Genomic DNA, 19,859 nt, shown 5'->3' on the forward strand with positions numbered 1-19,859 from the left:
AATAAAATTGTGTATTTTTTGAAGTTGTTTATTTTAAGTTGGCAAGAATTTAATTACAATGTAATTTTATAAGAAATATATACTTTATAAAAGATGAGAATAAAAGTATTATTATTATTTTTATATTTCATAAGTACTCCCTTACTTCCTCCATTATCTCAACGTGTTTATAAATATTTATTCTTATATATACTAAAACATTAGTAACTTATTCTAAAAAAAAATTAAGAATATCCACTCTTGTATCAAATCAGACAATAGAACTTCTTTCTTTGTTTTTCTGTTTAGCCTCTGAAACCACCATAAGGTGTTACTTCAGAGGATGAATGAGGATGAGATGTATGAATGTAAACGAAGTATAGTCTTGTAGAGTCTCAGTTCGACCATTCCTGAGATGTGTGATTAATTGAAACCCAACCACCAAAGAACACTGGTCCACGATCTAATTTCCAAATCTGTACAAAAGTAACTGCTGTTTTCTCATAACTCAACGTAATTCTTTGGCCTGTAAGGCAGTGCCTTATGATTTCTTTCTCACTTTTTAATAAATTATGAATAATTTTAAAAAACTTACCAATTTATTTTAAGTGCAGTTAAAAAAATTACTCTATTGATGGATTTTATTTTAATAATATTATATAAATACAACAAATAAGATGCCTGAAATAAAGGAAATGTAAACAATTTTTTGTTTTTGATGATGCAAATATTAATGTAATATATAGACTTTAAATCTGCCAGAGTTTATTAATTTATTGTGATGTCATAATAAAACTAAATTTCTCTTTTTAGTTTAACAGTTTATTTTTATTAAGTTTAACAGTTTAAGTTAATAAAATATGCACCAACCTAACTGATTCAGTGAATTTCTGACTATTGTGTTTAATGAAGTAGTATGCAAATAAAAAATATTAGTTGCTACAAATAAAATTTTACATTTACAGTACTGTAATTCCCGAGTGAAAGTAATATTTTTATTTTTAATATACTTTTATTTGTTACCTCAATTATATTTATACTTCTATTTTTGTTGCTCTCTTTTAGCCGTATTTGAAAAATAATTGAATAGTTATTTTCGTTAAATAATTAACAGCTGAAACTCGAATTATTCATCTGTCGTTGTGGCGACATTGCTACGTGTTGTTAAACTCTTGTGCTGTAATTCGTTGAATCATGGTGAGTGAATTGTTATATTTAATGTAACTTTACTAATTTTCTTCATTTAATTTAGTTATTAGCTTATTTGAATTCTATATGCACTTTGAAGTAAAACATTAAATATATTTTATAGTAAAGAACCATTTCGTCCGGCTTCCTAACCCTAAAAGTGTAATGGTTTTTCTTATAGTTATACAGAATTATTTTAGCATGTAAGTAGAATAACTGTTATTTGAATATCATTTAAAAGAGTATTTACTTTATATTATGATCCATTTAGAATATTTATCTTAGGTTTTTGGTATTTAAAAAAAAAAAAAAATCTGCTGAGTTGTATACTAAAATTAAGTGTAGTTTCAATTTTTCAAATGATGTATTAAGTATATCATAAATTCTTTAATCAGTAAAAATCATTAACTTAAAATAATTTGTAAAAAGTACTTAGTTGACGCTATGTATCCCATTTATTTTTACAACATTGGTACTGTTAGGTCACCAAAACTGAATAACATTTTAGTATATGCTTAGTATCAGGAAAACACAAGATCTAAATGTTGGATAGCAAGTTTGTACAGCGAGTAACTTATGCAAGGTTGAAGTGTGCACCACGTTATCAGTCGCTTAGCAATCCATTTTCAGTATTATGGAAACCTGTTGCTAATCTGTTCAGTGGAGTGAGTGAGGATTGAGGTTAGAGTTATTGTAAAAATTACAGTTTTGAGGAGAGAGAAATAAACCATAAACTAACCTTATTAGTCAAGAGTCAGACAGAGTCAGTTGATGAAGATGACTGCTCTTTTTAAGGTGATACATGTCATATGCATGACTAATAGCACAGAAAATGTGGTATCTTTCTGTACTGACTAAATTTCTGTTTAAACATAAATTCAGCCAATTGTCCTATGAGGTAGTGTGTTGAGTGTTTCCATTACTTGGTAATTTGTCTCTAACCTCTCTGCAAAAGTCTAACAATAACTATAACCTCTCTCCACAGAACGGATTAGTGTCTGAATAGGATGCAATAACCCACAAAATTGATAGCTAATTGACTAGAGCACTGATATTGTGGTGTGGACTTTAATTTTGCACAAGGCCATCCTTTTCCAAGTTTAATTTCTGACATTTAGATCTTGTGTTTTCCTGATCCTAAACATATCTACTATGGTATATTAAAGTAAGAAAAAAACTAAAGTTGATAAAATTATTGCTTAGAATTACCAAAAGTAAAAGTAATTTCAAAAGGAGGCCAATAAACAAGGCAATTTAAAATTTGAAGGAAATACTCCTACAATAATGATATTTAATTAATGATAGTTTTTTAATGAATGACTATTTTAAAAATCTAATTATCATGCTGGCAGTAGAACAATATGTAGGGTTTACCAGTTATTTATTGATGATGAAACATACATACACTTTCTTCTCATACCTTACATGACATAAAAGGTGTTATGAGAAGGGTGAAGTGTGCAAGTACTTTTATGCAAATAATGAAAATTGTTTAATTGGACGAGGCCCAGTTTTGAAAATTTGAAATTTCATTTTTGAACTTTTGTATGCATTATCAGAACATGCAGAATTCAATTCTTGTATTTGTTAGGTACGGGTTCTAGAATTACATTGAATTTATTGAAATGATATATTCAAATTAATTACTTTTCAAATAAATAAATTCATTTTTCTTTTAAAGAGATTTAAATATTTGTTTTGGATTTTTGAAGTAATTGATGACAATTTTTTTTCTCAGATTAAAAAAAACATTCTGCAAAAAATATAGTTTTAGGTGTGATTTTTTGACATAATTTTGATAACCTATTAAACAATAACAAACTTGTATAGGTTTTGTGAATAATTTAAATAACACCATAATAGTAAAAAAGAGATTTCAAAAACAATTTGAATTTGCGTTTTAAATTAAACTTGTGAATAATTATGTAAATCAGTTTGCCTTGCTGGTGAAGAGAGGGTAGTACTATTATGCATAACGACAGATCAAAGATGAATAAGACAACAAAATGTGATATATAATGAACAATACAAAGTCAGTCACATTATCCACAATCAAAATAATACAGAATTTAAAAATCTCCAGGAAAAATTTGAAGAAGATTTACAGAAACTACAGTTTTACGAGTATCAATTAATTGTTCATGGATTTTTATACCCATTCATTGATATATATATATGTGTGACCAGTCAAAACAGAATCTAACAAAATTTACTGCTGAATCCAATATAGTTTACATGGAGACAAGTTATGACTGTTGAATATTACTAATTACAATTTGAATATTTTCATAACCCTTAAAATAATATTAGTGAAAATTCTAGGTTAAACTTTTGAAAAACATTAAATATAGAGACATGAACACATGTTTTGGTTTATGGGTTAATCCCACACTTTAATAGCAGCAGTTTTGTTATTAAATACCAACATAAATGCTTTAGCTTAAAATGTTTATTTAATAACTTTTTTAATTTCATTTAGTCATTTGATTTTTGTAATATCGATTTAATTTTTTGTATTATTTTATAGTTTCGTAACCAGTACGACAGTGATGTTACTGTATGGAGCCCGCAAGGGCGCCTGCATCAGGTTGAATATGCAATGGAAGCTGTTAAGTTAGGTTCAGCTACTGTTGGGTTGAAAAATAAAACTCATGCTCTTATATTGGCATTAAAACGTGCTTCATCAGAATTATCAGCTCATCAGAAAAAAATGATTTTCATTGACTCGCATATTGGTATTACAATATCAGGTCTTACTGCTGATGCACGTATGCTCAGGTTAGTTATAAGTATTTATTAATTGTTTTTAATTATTAAATGTAATAATTATTTATAGTTTATTATATCTATTTTATCTTATTTTTCGGTCACTTGGGTTGTTAGGATTTTTTTCAAGCAGGTGTACGTTTTTTCTGCCTGGTTTTCATCTCTTTATGTTTGGTTCTTTTATCCTAGGTCTACTTTTTTCAAACTTTTATTGTCAACTTGAAGGTGGTAAAATTTTGTTTTCTTTGCTTAGTTTTAGTTGTTGTTTAAAGTCAACCCGTTAAACATTAAAATGCCTAACCAAAACAGTAGAAAACTTAAAACAGAAACTTATTTATGATAATTGTTACACCAGCATACCTTTGGTTTAAATCCTATTGAAAAAACATTACATTTATTGAAACCACTAGAAAAAAAGCATATTCCATTTATGGTTTTAAAAAGATAAGACTGTTGGGCTATGTAACTAAACGGTTGCATAGCATATACAGTATCTTTCATAAGTTTAAGGACAAGTTAAAAATTAGCGAAAAATCAGTATTTCATGACAAAATCTTTATTTTATAAAAGTAAAAAATAAAAATAACAGAGATAATGCTACATCATTTTTTAAATGTTTAGTATTTTGTATGACCTCCATACGATTTTAGGCATGCTGCTACTCTTATCAGGGATTGATTCAATCAATTCCAGACATTTTTCTTTCGTCACTTGTTGTACAGACTTGCAATTTGAAGTCGTAAATCAGCCTTATTTTTAGGTTTTCTTTTAGCAAGTTAGTGCCATCCAATTCCATAAATTCTCAATTGGATTTAGGCCAGGACTACGAGCAGGCCAGTTTAAAAGTTCCACATCATTTGCATCAAACTTTGCCTTGGTTGCTCATGATTTATGACAAGGTGCGTTGTCTTGCTGGAAGATGAAATTCCACCCAACAGGTATGGACACTAGGAAGCATGAATTCTTCCATTGTTTTTATATACTGTATGCTGTTCATTATTCCATACATTATTCTAAGGTGTCCAGTGCCCTCTGAAGTTATGCAACCCCACACCAAGACAGCATCTCCACCTTGCACAGCAGGAATGATGCAGGCTGGTAGAAACATTTCAGTTTTTGTTCGCCTGACCCTAATTTTTCTGTTTGAATACAACTGGAATCTGCTTTCATCAGAAAAGACAACCCTTCACCAAGCTTCTTTCAACCAGTTCTTCGTTTGCTTGCAAAACTGACAATGTTTTGACTTGTGGACAGCGCTTAAAAGAGGCTTTGCTAATGTGAAATGTGATTCCATTCCAGATTCTTTTAAATGTCTAGAAAGAGTGGCAGTACTAACCTGAATTCCATGATTTTGTGCTACTTCTGTCACTATATCAGGCAAACTAGCAGACCCGATTAAGTTTTGATACCTTTATAATTGCTGTGTCTCGCCTCATTGCCGTTTTTCATGGTCGACCAGATCGTGGATGATCAACAACAGTTTCTTGATAACAATATTTTTTAACAACTTGATGTACACATGTTTTTGATATTTTTAATTGTTCAGCAATGTATGTTTTATTTGCTTTCCAGAGACTGATTACTTGCCATTTTACTTCTACACTAACACTTTTCTTACCCATTGTTAATAAAAAAACTTTTCACCAACCTAACCTCAAAGAAACAAATGCTAATTCATCACCGTTTTGGTGGGAAACGGCTGATAATAATGCCAACTTGACATTTTTAATTACTGTTGATATACCTGACACCCTAAGTTGGTGTACTTGACACTTTAAAGTGATTTGTACATTTTTGAATGTTACTCACTTAAAAACAAAAATTTCATGAAAATTTTAAAATCACTTCAGCCCTTTTAACTCAAAAAATAAATTTTTTAGAATTTTTCTTATTACTCTATTGAAAAACTCTAAAACACAGCTTTAAAATCATATCACACTCATTAGCCTCGGTTATATATTTTACGAGAAATAGTAATCTGTTTATAAAAAAATGGGCTAATTGTAGTTCATTAAAAATATTTAAGTGACTCCATAAAATTTAAAGCATCTAACTTAGAAGCTTGCAGTTTTCACCAAAAGATGAATTTTTTAAAGCTGTTTCTCACAGACATATAAGATTTGTAAGTAGTTCATAAGTTTAAAGACAAAAACTGACATAAACAGTTTTTCTAAAGTGTCCTTAAACTTATGAAAGATACTGTATATTGTTTTTTATTTAGCTGTGATTTCATTGCCAAACAGTATTTGCAGTTTTATTTCATGCTTTGTTAAGCTTAGGGCATCTCAGATTAATGCATGGCTTTCTTACATTATTTGATGATACTCCTTAATTACTTGAAGAATTATCACATTCTAATCGATTTTATACCGTATATGACATCGAGAGGTAAATTCAAACAGAATTCTGCATTACTCTTTGTAATGGTGTGGTAAAAATTATCTAATCATTTGAATTTTGAAAACCTTTTACTTTAAGAATCATGATTTTCAGTAATGTTTTTTCTTCTTCTAGTTTGGGTGAGATTCCTGTACTTTCGTAAACATATCACTTTATATTTTAGATTTTTGAACCCATTGATTCATCAATTATAAAGTACTGTCACATGTTCAGCAAAGGATTTTGAGAGATTACATATGTAAAAATTTTTAAAAATATATAATTTATGGTACTTGTTTCTTAATGTAAGGCTAGCCTGTTTTTCCATTTACATATTAGTTAGTGATATTATATTTGAATAATATGATGTACATTATGCAGCAGTTACTGATGCTGTGTTGCTGAACGCCAGATGTCTTGCAATTGACTTCAGTATGTGGTTGAACATATCTTTATCTGGTTATTTTTGCTGCCACATGAACTCAGTTAAACGTGAGTTTAGATGATGACATGCTGTTCCACAATGTTTTTTTGTTTTTTTACACTTCCTCGTAACATTCAGATGTTTTGAGTGAGTGATCTAGATTTGTGTCTATAAAATGGTATGTATTGTTTATATTAAAATGTAAACTCATTAATTCTAATGCTGTTGTACAGTAAGCCTTTTGCAGTAATTGGTCATTACAGTGTAATTTTTGCTGCCATATGATCTCTACTGTTGGCATACTGTTTGAACCTGTTTTCTATTACTCAATTTTTCACTACCCCCGCATTCAGCTTTTTGAATCTTGGTCCTGATTTGGGGTCTGCAAAGTGGCATTTATGGTTTATATTATATGTGCATGCCTCTAATGCCGTTTTATATAAATATTCCAGGAATCAGAATATATAGTTGTTTCTTAAACAATGGCTTTATTGTTACCTGATTACTGTTAAATATGAGAATGCTTTGTTTGTCAGCAGAAATACTCCAAAAATCTATTTCTAAGGCAGTATTCGTCCTATTTGTTCTTTTTACATGTAAATAAGATTTCAGTACTAGCATTTTTGCTGCCTATTTTGAATCTGGCTGCCTTCATAAATGCATCCATATCCACTTCTAACGTAAAGATATTTCAATTAATTACTGTGGCTCTACACATTTTTAATTGTTTTTTTGCAACATGCAATTGAACTGAGTGATTCGGAGTGAATCACTCTGAACCCTACAAGAGTCTCCTATGGGAGTTGTAGGTTGTAGTATATGAATTTTACTACTGTAGCAAATTCATGAATTCTGAAATCAGTTATTGATATACATGTTAATTTTCATTCGGCACTCACATAATTTGCAGCACTGCTGCATGTGATAACTGTAATATAATTTCATGTTATGGCCCTTTGCCCATAATCTATTCATCAGTAAAATGCGTTTTTGTTGCAACAGCACAATGGCTGTTTGTTCAGTTTTCGGGAATTCCAAATATCAATTTTCAACTGTTTACTGATCCACTGTTAGTCTAATGACAATGATTGTAGGAACAGAATGAGCAAACGCAAGTAGTTCAATTTTGAATTTGAAATAACAGTTGTTAATGTTTAATCATGATTCTTTGAATGATGATATTACAAACAGTTTTATGATTGTTTTGTTCTTTTAATAACAATAATAGGCTGCAATTAAATATGTTCATTACAACATAATATAATGGGGATAGCAAAACTGATATTGCTATTAATATTATATGGAAAAGAAAGCAGTGACGATTAAGATAGCAAAAAGACAACTGGGCTTTCTGTTTAACAAGTATTCAATTTATTTAATCTTTAGTATTTTATTATTTATAAAACGTAAGTACATTTTGTCACAAACATTAATTCTGATTTTAAAATAACTAATGAAATTAGTGCAAAGTTAAGAAGTGATTATGAGAGTGAAATTACAATTGCAGATTAATAAACTATATGAGGATTATTTATTTCAACATAAAAGGAAATTAGCTCTACTTTTAACATTGAATAACAATGTCATATCTTTTTTATTCGCAATGAACTCGTAAAATAACTTCTTACACTTTACTGCAAAAAGAAAACTCTTACACTTTTATTTCAAAATTGTATACTCTTATGCATACTCAATTATATACTCTATATACATGCTCTTCACCTGTATACTCTGACTGCTATCATTCAGACTCTGCCATTCAAGTATTTGCAGTCCTCTGCAGTATTTATATCCCTGGGCGTAGAGGTTGTCCTGTTTGAATCTCCTATCTCCTTGTTCATTCTAGCATTATGATTTCAAAACATCTACGTCATAATTTTTATTTTATTTTCCAGAATTCTTTAAAAATTCATTTCATTGATCCTTTTCTTGTTACCTATTTTTAGAACATATGACTCCGAAGAACGGAGTGTATTATATTCGCCAATAACTGGGGGTCCCATCTGGCGCATCTCTGCTTGCCAAAAGGCACCAGAATTGACAGATGTTCAGCAGGCGAACTGAAGGGGAATCAAGCTGGGAGAAAGACACAAATGCATTGCTAGTCTTCCAAGGTCATCCCAAGTAACGATTCAAATTAATGTGTAAGAATTGGAACACAATCCCATCCGTAAATAAAATCAATGTATAACAGACATTAAACAAACAAATACCTGCCCAATAATAAGATAGACCTACCAGCAAGGAACTGTTGTCTAGCTTCTGAGATTAATAGGGGGATGGTATCCCCTGCTATCCTTGTGTTTCATTCTGGTTACCTTTCTTGTTGTTCCTTTAATTTTCTTTTTTTATATTTTTTTATCTGTTTATCAATGGAGACCATGATAAAAACCTTGATCAGAGAAGCAGCATAAAATACATAATTATAAAATAAAATATAGAAATTATTGAATCATACAAGAGAAGCACACCTTTTGAGAGAGCGCCCTGATGTTTTCACCTTATTATGGGTCTCGCTTTCTGTTATAGCAAGTTAAAATTATACCACTGTTCACAGTATTTTGTTCTTCTAAATAGTCACCAAAAATTGGGCCTTGCAAACCCCAATAAACCATCATCACTTTACCGTTTAACATGGGTGTTGAATTTTTTTGGCGAGCGAATCTGGATGTTTCAACTCAAGACTTTGCTGTTTGGATTCGGTCTCAAAATTGTGTAACCACGTTTCATTACAGGTTATTAGAATTATATTATGATTTAGAAAGTTATTATCTTCAGCTTCTGCTCAAAATCGTTCTTTGAGCTCAGAACAAATGCGAATCCGGGTGTCATTATGGGCTTGAGTCATCTATCTTGAAGTCCATCTTGAACACGTTTTGTGATAATTCAGCGCATCATGAACAAAATTTTGACACGCCTGTCTTCATGAATAAGATCATATATGCGATTTTGCAGCGCGATTTTTATATGAACATATGCGATTTTTATCACTGAACATTGCTCTTCTGACGTACATGTTTCAAGCAGAGCTGACATTCTGAAATCAACAAAAGAGATTATGTTTAGATTAATTATGATTGGAAAGCTGATTAAATGTGTTCCCAAGGTTATCAACTTACCCTCAAAATGTTTCATTGTCATTGAATGAACTGTTTTTTCTCTACATCAATTTGTCTCATTTATTATTAAATATTCCTCGTGTTATTTAAAAATTCATCATCCGAGTGGTGTTGTTTCTTTAAATTTTGTTTTAAATAATTTGGAGGAAAGATTTTTTAGTTGTTTAGTAATTATTAAAATAGCATCAAAAGCTTAGTAAGGTCCGTTCTCAGAAGCTGAATTATTGTGTTGTGTTATATGAAAACAGTTCTTTTGTTTTGTTTGATAAAGATTGACATCCTTATTTTTTAAGTATAAGAATATCAGAATCGCCATCATAAGTTTATCGGAAGGATAATCATTATTCATTTTAGTAAATATTGTACATTCATAAATATAAACACTAGGTTAAGTAACACTTTTAATTTTCTAAATATAGTTCTATGTGTTACCAAACAATGATATGAAAGTTCATTTTTGTATCTTGAAAATTCATTCTGAGCTTTTTTTAAAACTCAAGGGATGACATACTTTATATGTAGGCATAATAAGTATTTAATTATGACAACTTGATTAATGTAATGTGCTTCAAAAGAAAACGGTATGGTTCGATTTTGTTGACAGATGAAATTAGTCTATCATTTCAAGAGAATTTGTCATGTTCAAAAACTTAATTTCATCGGCAACAGAAATACTATCATTATCATTAATAGGAATTCTACGTGCGGAATTACCTGAAAATACCTGAATTACCTGATAATTACTACATTACAATACTTTTATCCATATTTAAAGTTAGATGATAACAATCCTTTCATCCAGCTTATACATTCTTATTGAAATTGAAATTATTGTGGTAAATAAAGCTTTTTTTTTTTTTTTTTTTTTTTTTTTTTTTTAAGAAGAATAAGAAATTATTATTCAGTTAGTAATGAATTTACCTTTATAATTGTATGTTATATTATTAAAAAAATATTATTGATCACTATAAAACCATTTTGTCTTTCATAATAAATTATAATATATTTATAAAATAATGTGTATGAAATAATTACTTACATAGTACAAAATTGCCTGAGATTAATTACATTTAACACAGCTAATACTATAATAAATTATACTGTATGGAAGCAAATGTAATAGTAAAGTGTAAGTGTGTAGTAATAAAGTGTTTAGTAAGTCAAAAATAAGGAAAACTAAATTTTTTGGAAAACCCAAGGCAGATGTTTTGAAATAACCTCATTTTTTTGCATAAATTTCTTTCCAGCAAGCTACTTCTTCACATTTGGAAGCAGATATGATATAGTATGAAGGTGCCAAGTTTAGCAATCAGGACTAACTTTACATCACAGAAGAGTGAACTTTGTGAAAAAGAACATTCTTCTTTGTCAGATGTGGTTGTCTTTTTCTTTATTTCCTTCATTTAGATGATCCTGTTAAGATGCATAATATTATTAACCGCTTTTCACATTTGTAAATTTTGATATTCCTGTTCATGTGAGATGTCGTATCGTCTTGATGATTTCACATGCTTTCAGCCTTATCTTCCATTAAGATATCATGAATTTTTTTCATTCTCACAGTCATAATGTTAAAAAGCCATAGAGATAGATGATCACTCCTAAAATAACCAAATTACTTTGTAAACTGTTATAATCGATGGAACTGACTTATCATAATGTTTATCCTGCTTGGTTTTAGTTTCCTGTACGGTTCTAAAAAGTAACATTTGATCACGATAAAAAGTTCTCTTTTGTTCATTTTTCATAAATCACAATTTTTAATTGACTCAAACAACTACCAATAACAGTGAGAGTTTATCTGATTGAAACTTGGCGTGTATACTCCTAGCAAAGATATAGAAAACTAAGTTGTTACTTTAACAACCTATTATATGTGTGTCATCTCTTGATTGCACAGACTTGTCAAACAACCTTCAGACACTGTACCTATACAGAAGGGAAGAATAATTGATGGGTAGAATTATATATATATATATATATATTTTTTTTTTTTTTTCAAAATAGAACAAAATCACAAATAATGAAATAATGTTAATGATTAGTTCAATATTATCTTTTTTTTATGTTTTCAGTCGTTTTATGCGAACAGAGTGCCTTAACCATAAGTATGCCCATAATTCACTGCTGCCTGTTTCAAGATTGATTTGTACCGTTGGTAATAAGATGCAAATATGTACACAGAGATACAATAGACGACCTTATGGAGTTGGATTGCTAGTTGCTGGTTTCGATGTCAGTATTTTAAAAAAATTTAACAATCTCATGCTTATAAATGTTAATATATTTATATTGAAAATCTGAGATGATTTGGGTTTAGAGAACATGATTTAATTTAAAAATTGTAACTGATTATAATCAAATGTTACAAACGTATATTTTGTAATGTAAAAATGATTACAAAAGTATAATATCTGAGATAATTACCTGAGAGGTATTTGGAGGCAGAAAGAAATGGGGTTCAGCATAGTTAAAAAAAATCTGCATTATGGCAGGTTTTTAATTTTTAGCTGCTACACTGAATCAAACTTAATTTTTTTAAATAGCAAGGTGGACATATGATACATGATTTTGATTTAAAATTTTACAAGAAAAACAATGGTGAAATCCATTTTTCTGTCAATGCTTTCATTATCGAGTTATAAGTACTCAAAGTTGCAATGACGGAAAAATCATCGAAGACATATATGTATATGTCTTAAAATAATGAACGTTAACCTTCTCCCATTCCAATGATCCGTGCTTGATTAGCGCTCCGTGAAAATATGTTGGTATCTGATTGCCTCCCTTCATAGTCATATGCTACCCACTTGTGAAAAAGATTTCAAAAAATTACAGTATATTAAAGAGATTTAACAGATTCTGACAAAAAAAAATGTTACGATTGGATATTTTTTATGCCTGTAACAACAAAAAAATTGAAACAGTATAAAAATTACGATAATTTAATTGCAGAATTTTTTTGCGCATTTCTACCGCGTTTTTTATTAATGAATTTTTTTTTTTGCTTTGTGTTTATGAAACATTGCTGATTTTAAAAATAATACTTCAAGCAAATCGGTTGAAAATTGGGCAAAATATGATGAAAAACCTGTGTCATAAATCACAGATTAGTAACGTATGTTAGTATAAGTGAAAGTAGATTCAATAAAGTATTATTTATAAAAATCCCCACCACTGAAAAAGGTATTCAGATTGACGTAAAACAATTTTTACTGTATAGTGTTATTCATTATGAATCGTTATGTGTTATAGACCTCAAGTAAAAGTGACGTATTTATGACCACAAATTCCTTCTAATTTATTATGTTTCAATACATCATCGATATGTTGCTACTAAGATAAGCTATTTTTGTAAGTAAAAATTAATCCATAATCGTCATAGCAATTATAATACACAAGTCACGCAAGCACATTTTTGAGAAAAAAATGGTCATATTCTTTCTAGTCTAAATAAAACATTTTACATCGCATAAACGTTGTTCAAATTGTGTAATAAAACTGATTCCTTTGTGAATATAAAACAAAATAACTGACTTAGATGCAGTATTAAATGATTTTGTAACAGCGTTTTAAAACTGACGCCGTACATAACCAGTTCCAAGACTAAATTATCTGAAAAGGTTAACTAGTGCTATAATATTGATGATAATAATAAACTATAATTAATAATTATCACAAAAAATTAAAATTGTTTTTTCAACTGATATTATTTTTCTACATAAAAATTAACTTTCAGTGTTAATATTAGCTGATATTTATTTGTTACTTATCGTAAATGAAACAATTCATCTGGAAGTATTTAAAAGATGTATTACAAATTTAAGTAAATAAATCAGCTGTTAATTTACAACAATGCACTTTGTATTATGTTGAAACAATGCAAATTATTAATTCCATATTTCACCTTTTTACTTCAACATACTCGTAATGGTAAAATTTGATAATGCTAGTAAAAATTAAGTTGTAGGCCTAGTGGTTCAAATTTGATTTTTTTGTAAAAGTTTTATTAGTTTCTTCATTCATATATTTAATTTTATTAAAACTTCAAATAACAATGTCTTCTTTAAGTGAATATATCCCAGTTTCAGCCTGATTTTCGACCCCTCAAACCAAAGGAGATATCACAGTAACCATATTATTTTATTCATGGTAATTATTTTGTGTTTTTTGAATAAAATTGTGCCAAATCGGCTCAAATTATTGAAGTAAATAATTATTTTAATAATTTTAATGCATTATAAATTTGATGTTGAAAATGTAATTTGATTAGGGTATCAGCTTGAACCCAAAATGTTTCACTACTCAATTTCCATTTTGATTTTTTCTCAATTTCTTTTTAATGCTTTATATGTATTATTATAGTATAATATTGTATTCGCTTTTTAAACAGCAGAACATTAAATCACCATTTTCTTGATTTGAACCACAATATCCAGCTTATTTATTATTTAATTTTTTTTTACAGGATCAAGGTCCACATATTTATCAGACTTGTCCATCTGCTAATTACTTTGACTGCAAAGCAATGGCTGTTGGCTCTAGATCTCAGAGCGCTCGTACATACCTTGAAAAACATTTAGATGAATTTCCAAATTGTGATACCGAAGAACTTATTAAACACGGATTAAGAGCATTACGTGATACGTTACCTAATGACCTGGAATTGAATACTAAGGTATGGTATTTATTATTTGTTTATTTTCTAAATGTATATTACTGTAGATTCCTTTATAATGTAAAGGCATGATATGTGTATAAATAATGCCAATTTTTTTTTATCAATTCTTATAAATTTACTATTCTTTTCATATCTGTTATTTTTATAAGATTAAAGATAAAATTACTTTTCATTAATACTAGAAAAAGGCGGGCTACAGCCCATTGCAAAAATGTTACATGTTTATGTTTCATTACATATTATTTTGTTAAATGTTTTAGGCAATTTTAACTATCTATTGGCAATTTTAACTAATTTGAACTATCGTTTATGAATTTAGTGTACTAACAACAAAAACTTTACAACAAAATATTGAGAACAGGGAGTTGGCTTGGAGATGCCGGTTTTTTCTTTTAGTTTTGTGTGAAATTGTGTTAGTTGCTGGGCCAGCTGCTGCTCTGTACTTTCTTTTTTCCATAGTCCATTGTAATACAAAAATATAAAATATAAATAATAATAATATGCGCTTAGAAATTAAATTAAATAATCTGTAAATTAATTGACAATGGACTGCTTCTCTAGCCTGTGAGATTTAGCCATTTGTTGAGTTGGGATTTTTTAACGCATGAAGCGCTTCATTCAAAATAAAGAGTGCCAGGAGCAGGAGAGAGTCGGCTGTACTCAGCCATACAGAGAACTTTGTGGTTCACTCTGCGTCAATAGCAGCTAAAATAAAAATGTGAGAACGTACAGAAAACCATCCTATTTTATTGGAGAGATTCAAAAATGTTAATGCCACTCTATTGTGTAATATTTATACTAATGGTTTTATATTTAATAATTATAATGTAAGTGTTTACTTACATTTAAGTAAGCAGTTCTTATATTAATGTTCTATTTGTGGGAGCAGAAGTGTTTAGTTGTGTCTAGAATCTCGTCTAAGACATTGCCAGTCATGTTCTGATGAACATAACTTATTCTGTTTTCACTGTAACTCGGCAAGAGTCGATGAAGTGGTGTCTCATTGCACCTTTGAGTTTTTTGTTTCTTTTGCATTTCACACTCCCCCCACAATCTTTCAATGGTTTGTGTATATGCGTCAATGTCTGGATTTACAAAGCTATGTTTATGATTAACTTTTAAGTACTGGAAATCATCAGCTTCTAGAGACATGGTGTGATATGAACACCGTGAGCCACTGTAAATGATAGATCTCTCCTCAATTTCATTTTTATTAGCATTCTTAATTGTAATGAGGAACATGTCAGGCATTAACAGAAGAAATTACTGCTTTGTTTCTTGGCCCAGTCCTTTGAATATCAGTTCTGGGGAAGCATACATCCTGTACTATTTTTCTGTCTAGTAAACATGTTTTTGCTACTTTTACAATCAGCCCTTCGCCAGTTTTAATTGACAGGCATCAGACTAAAATTTCAACACATACCTCTCTAATAATAGCTGTTTCAGTCTATTACTGTTGCATAAAACATATCTAATTGTTCACACCAAGAAATGGAGGTCATCTTTTCATCTCTAAATGAAACTTAACTCCTGTTAGGCATAAGTTCTCAAATCAATTTCTTACACACATGTTCACCTTGAAAAAGCAATATTGCTGTGCCTCTGTGTTTTGTTGAGAATTCCACAGTCTTGTAAAAATGTGCCAGCAATTTCTTCCACAGTTGGTAAATCCCAAAGTTTTGTAACTGAAATTAGGAAATTTAAGAAGTTAAATTCTTTCAACTGTAACCTGTACAGTGCTGTAGACAGCGACCAATAAAAACAGACAAATTGTTGTACAAGGCCCAGTGCAAAAATAATTAGAGTTAACAAAATGAGAACAGTTGTATAAAAGAAAAATTTATTAATGGTTTCAAATACTTACATATTTACTTTATTTTTCTGCACAATCACCGTTTTGTTGCAGACACTTTTGATATTGTGAAACAAACCCACTGCAATTAATTCTGTCAACTGGGATTATAGCCATGTTTGCACTAAGATTTTCAACTCTTCACTTTCCTCGAATCGTTGAGATGTAGGAAGAGATGATAGTTACTGTGCATGAGACCAGGATCGTAAGGAATATGATAAAAAATCTCCCTTTTGAATTGTTTCTGTTGTGCATGCAGTTGTTTGTGGACGTGTATTATCCTGAAGAAGAACAGTAGCTGATCTCAGCATTCCCTGTTGTTGGTTTTGAAAGACAGGTTAGAAAGTGCTTCACAATAGACTTGTGATGTGATTGGTGTTCCAGGTTCCATGAAAACACACTGTTTTGGTCCCAGAATACAGTTGATGTATTTCCTTTGATACTGAGCTTGTTTGAATTTTTTTGGTTTAGGTGAACTGGATTAACACCACGGCATGGATTCATCTCAGTACCTCTGTTGTTTCATCTCAGTACTGACATGAAATCCATATTTTGTCACCAGTGATGATATGGGAAAAAGATTTGTCTCTCGTGATTAAAGTATGTGAACATTTTAACAGCCTTCCTTAAACATGGACACCATTGCCTTATTTTTATGTACTCATGCGGTAAGCCCGTACATTTCACATAATTGATGTTGAATTTCAGCCTCTTGTGTTTAGAAATTTAATCACAGATCGAACATTACAACTGGCAGTGACTGTTATTACTTTTTTTTGTGTTTAACCTCCGGGACCACTGTTAGATATTGCTTCAGAGGATGAGATGAACGGTTTGTAGCGTGTGTGAAAATGCCATGCCTGACCGGGATTCAAACTCAGGACCTCCGGATGAAAAGCTGAGACGCTACCACTCATGCCGCAGAGGCCAGCAGGGATTGTTATTACTACACTCATTTTAACACACAGTCTTACAAAAGCAAACAACTATGAATGATGGTAATGTGAAGTTCATGTCCAATAGACCATTTAAAGCTACTGCGCATATGCAAACATTTGGTATTTATAACTCATTGGTCCTTACTTTTGAACTGCATCTTGTATTATCATTTTCAGGGTCTGTTCTTTGATATCACAGTTTGAAACAAATGCCTTTATTATATTGATGTAAATTAAATTGATTGGAAACAAATAAACTCATAAAATGTAAAAAAGAAATTGACAATGGCTCTCTCTTTCAAACTATATATATATATATAAATATATAATATATATATAAATTGGTCTGTATTCATATTTAATGCAAGTGTAGGTACAAAAAAACTTTCATTAATTACTTTTCTGACGCAATATTGGCTAGAAAAAAAAATATATATATATACATATATAAAGTAATTTTTTGGGGTTAAAAATAAGTAAAAATTTCTGGTAATTTGTATTTTTGATGAAAAAGACTTAAGACTTAAGTTTTGTAAGAAAAATTTTTTGCTGAAGTGCCCCAGTAAAGATTTGAAATTTTATTTCTGCCAAAACATCCCCATTCCCTTTTTCCAATTTTTGTAAAAATTTAATACACTCTTCCCTGAAGGGTAGTACCTGTCTACCAAGTTTGAAGAAAATTCGTGAATCAGATCCAGAGGAGTTATAAGACAAAATATAGGCCAAGATGCATACGTACCTATGCACAAATGTCCGTCTGACAAAAATAGATTTTTTTGAATTTAGGAACATTGGAATAAGTTTTTTCCACAGATTATTTGCAATTTAAAAATAAATTTAATAATATTATTTTAAAACAAATTAATAACTAAATGAAAACAAGAGATAATGAAATAGAATTGTGTACGCTATTGTATTACTTGCAGTACAAAAGTAGAAAAATGTGACAGTGGTACCCAGTAAAAGTGCTAAAAAAGTTGTTTAGTTATATACTTTTATATTTAAATTATTTTTATACTAAACTATGTTCATATCAAATCTGGTAATTAATGTTTTGATATCTTGATAACTTATTATTTGTAGAAATGACTTCATAAAAAGTAATTAATTAAAAAACTTGAATCATTGTGAAATTAAAATTTGATATCGACCGCTCAGGGTTACATGTAAAAATATACTATACTGCATATGATAAATGTAATGCTGATTTTAATGTATCCTTACATTAAAAACGGATCATAATAATGTGATTAAGTGACAAAAGTTATTTTTGCCTTGTTTATTTTAGAATGTGGCAATTGGATTGGTGGGTGAGAAAACTGACTTCAGAGTGTTTGAGGAAGAAGAAACCGGTAAATATTTAGCAATGATTGAGGGTGAAGAAAAGCGTACTCCAGGTGGTGGAACTGGTGGGGTGGCTGTAGAATCAGGCAGTTCAGAATCGACACAAGCAGCATCAGGTGCAGCTGGTAGCAGTACTGCGGGGGAAGATCCACAGGACCCCCAGGTTGCTGTTGCCATGGAAACAGAATAAATAATGTGATTGTCCTAACGATTGTTAATTATTACTTCTGTTATTATACCTGGACGGTCCGTAATCAGTTTAAAGAAATTAAGGCCGTGGTTGTATGTTGACATTAATTTTCTTTTTGTAATGTTAAGATGTAGCCGTTTTTGTCTTCTCTATAAATATACCTATTTCAGCTTTCTTATACCAGGTTTATGAGGTGGGGGAATGATAAATATCCATTTTGTTGTTCTGTAAACCATATTTTCCCATTGTATCTTTTTTTTGCACAATATCCTTTGTCCAGATTTTTCTCGGCCTACCAAGAACTTTTTCCACACATCATTAATCCTTCTGTATATGCTGAAACCATCTTAGTGGTACTATTGCTAGATCTGTCTTGTTCGAGAAATCCATACTAATCCTTTTCTCTTTCCTTTACTTCATATATGAGTCGTTTAATATCATTGTTTTGTTCCCTCATTTATCAGTTACTGAATGTGTAGTATGTCAAATGATTTTGGCATATTTAGTATATTGATTGAGCTAAAGGATTTATTGTTTTTTACTCTAAGGGATTCAAAAGGAAATATTATGAATTTGATTTAGTGATAAGGTATTCTCACTAATATCTATAGTTAATGGTTTTTTTTTGTAAATTGTGTTTTCTACAACCACGGCCATATAGTTAATTGAATTATATTCTTATATTATTAATTAATCAATTAATTGAAATTAAATTTAACTTTTGTTTAAATTTTTGATAAAATTGTTTTTTCTTTGCTAACATAAATAAAAATGCTTTTAATTATGTTTATGATTTTTATTTTATATTTTTAATTTCTTGTTTTTTTAAAAAAACCTGTTTACCTCTTCCTGCTACAAAATGCCTGCCAATGAATGACCTTTTATCTTAACAGACTTTTAAAGATTAGAATATAATCTTATTATTAAAATAATTTGTTTGATCTTTCGCATTAATTATAAAACTACATATATGTTCTTTTTTGATGTTTGACCATGTCA

The 19,859-nt window shown here is 29.8% G+C and overlaps 1 protein-coding gene across 1 annotated transcript; it reads left to right on the top strand.

Annotated features, from left to right (window-relative positions):
- Positions 1-1,035: 1,035 nt before the first annotated feature.
- Positions 1,036-19,646, top strand: Prosalpha6 (Proteasome alpha6 subunit). Its single transcript, XM_075378304.1, has 5 exons — positions 1,036-1,176; positions 3,695-3,945; positions 11,931-12,090; positions 14,324-14,533; positions 18,615-19,646. The coding sequence occupies exons 1-5, from the start codon at positions 1,174-1,176 to the stop codon at positions 18,858-18,860; spliced, it is 870 nt and encodes a 289-aa protein (XP_075234419.1). The 5' UTR covers positions 1,036-1,173; the 3' UTR covers positions 18,861-19,646.
- Positions 19,647-19,859: the final 213 nt, after the last annotated feature.

This window comes from Lycorma delicatula, chromosome 11 (genome assembly GCF_047948215.1).
Source record: "Lycorma delicatula isolate Av1 chromosome 11, ASM4794821v1, whole genome shotgun sequence".
NCBI lineage: Eukaryota > Metazoa > Arthropoda > Insecta > Hemiptera > Fulgoridae > Lycorma > Lycorma delicatula.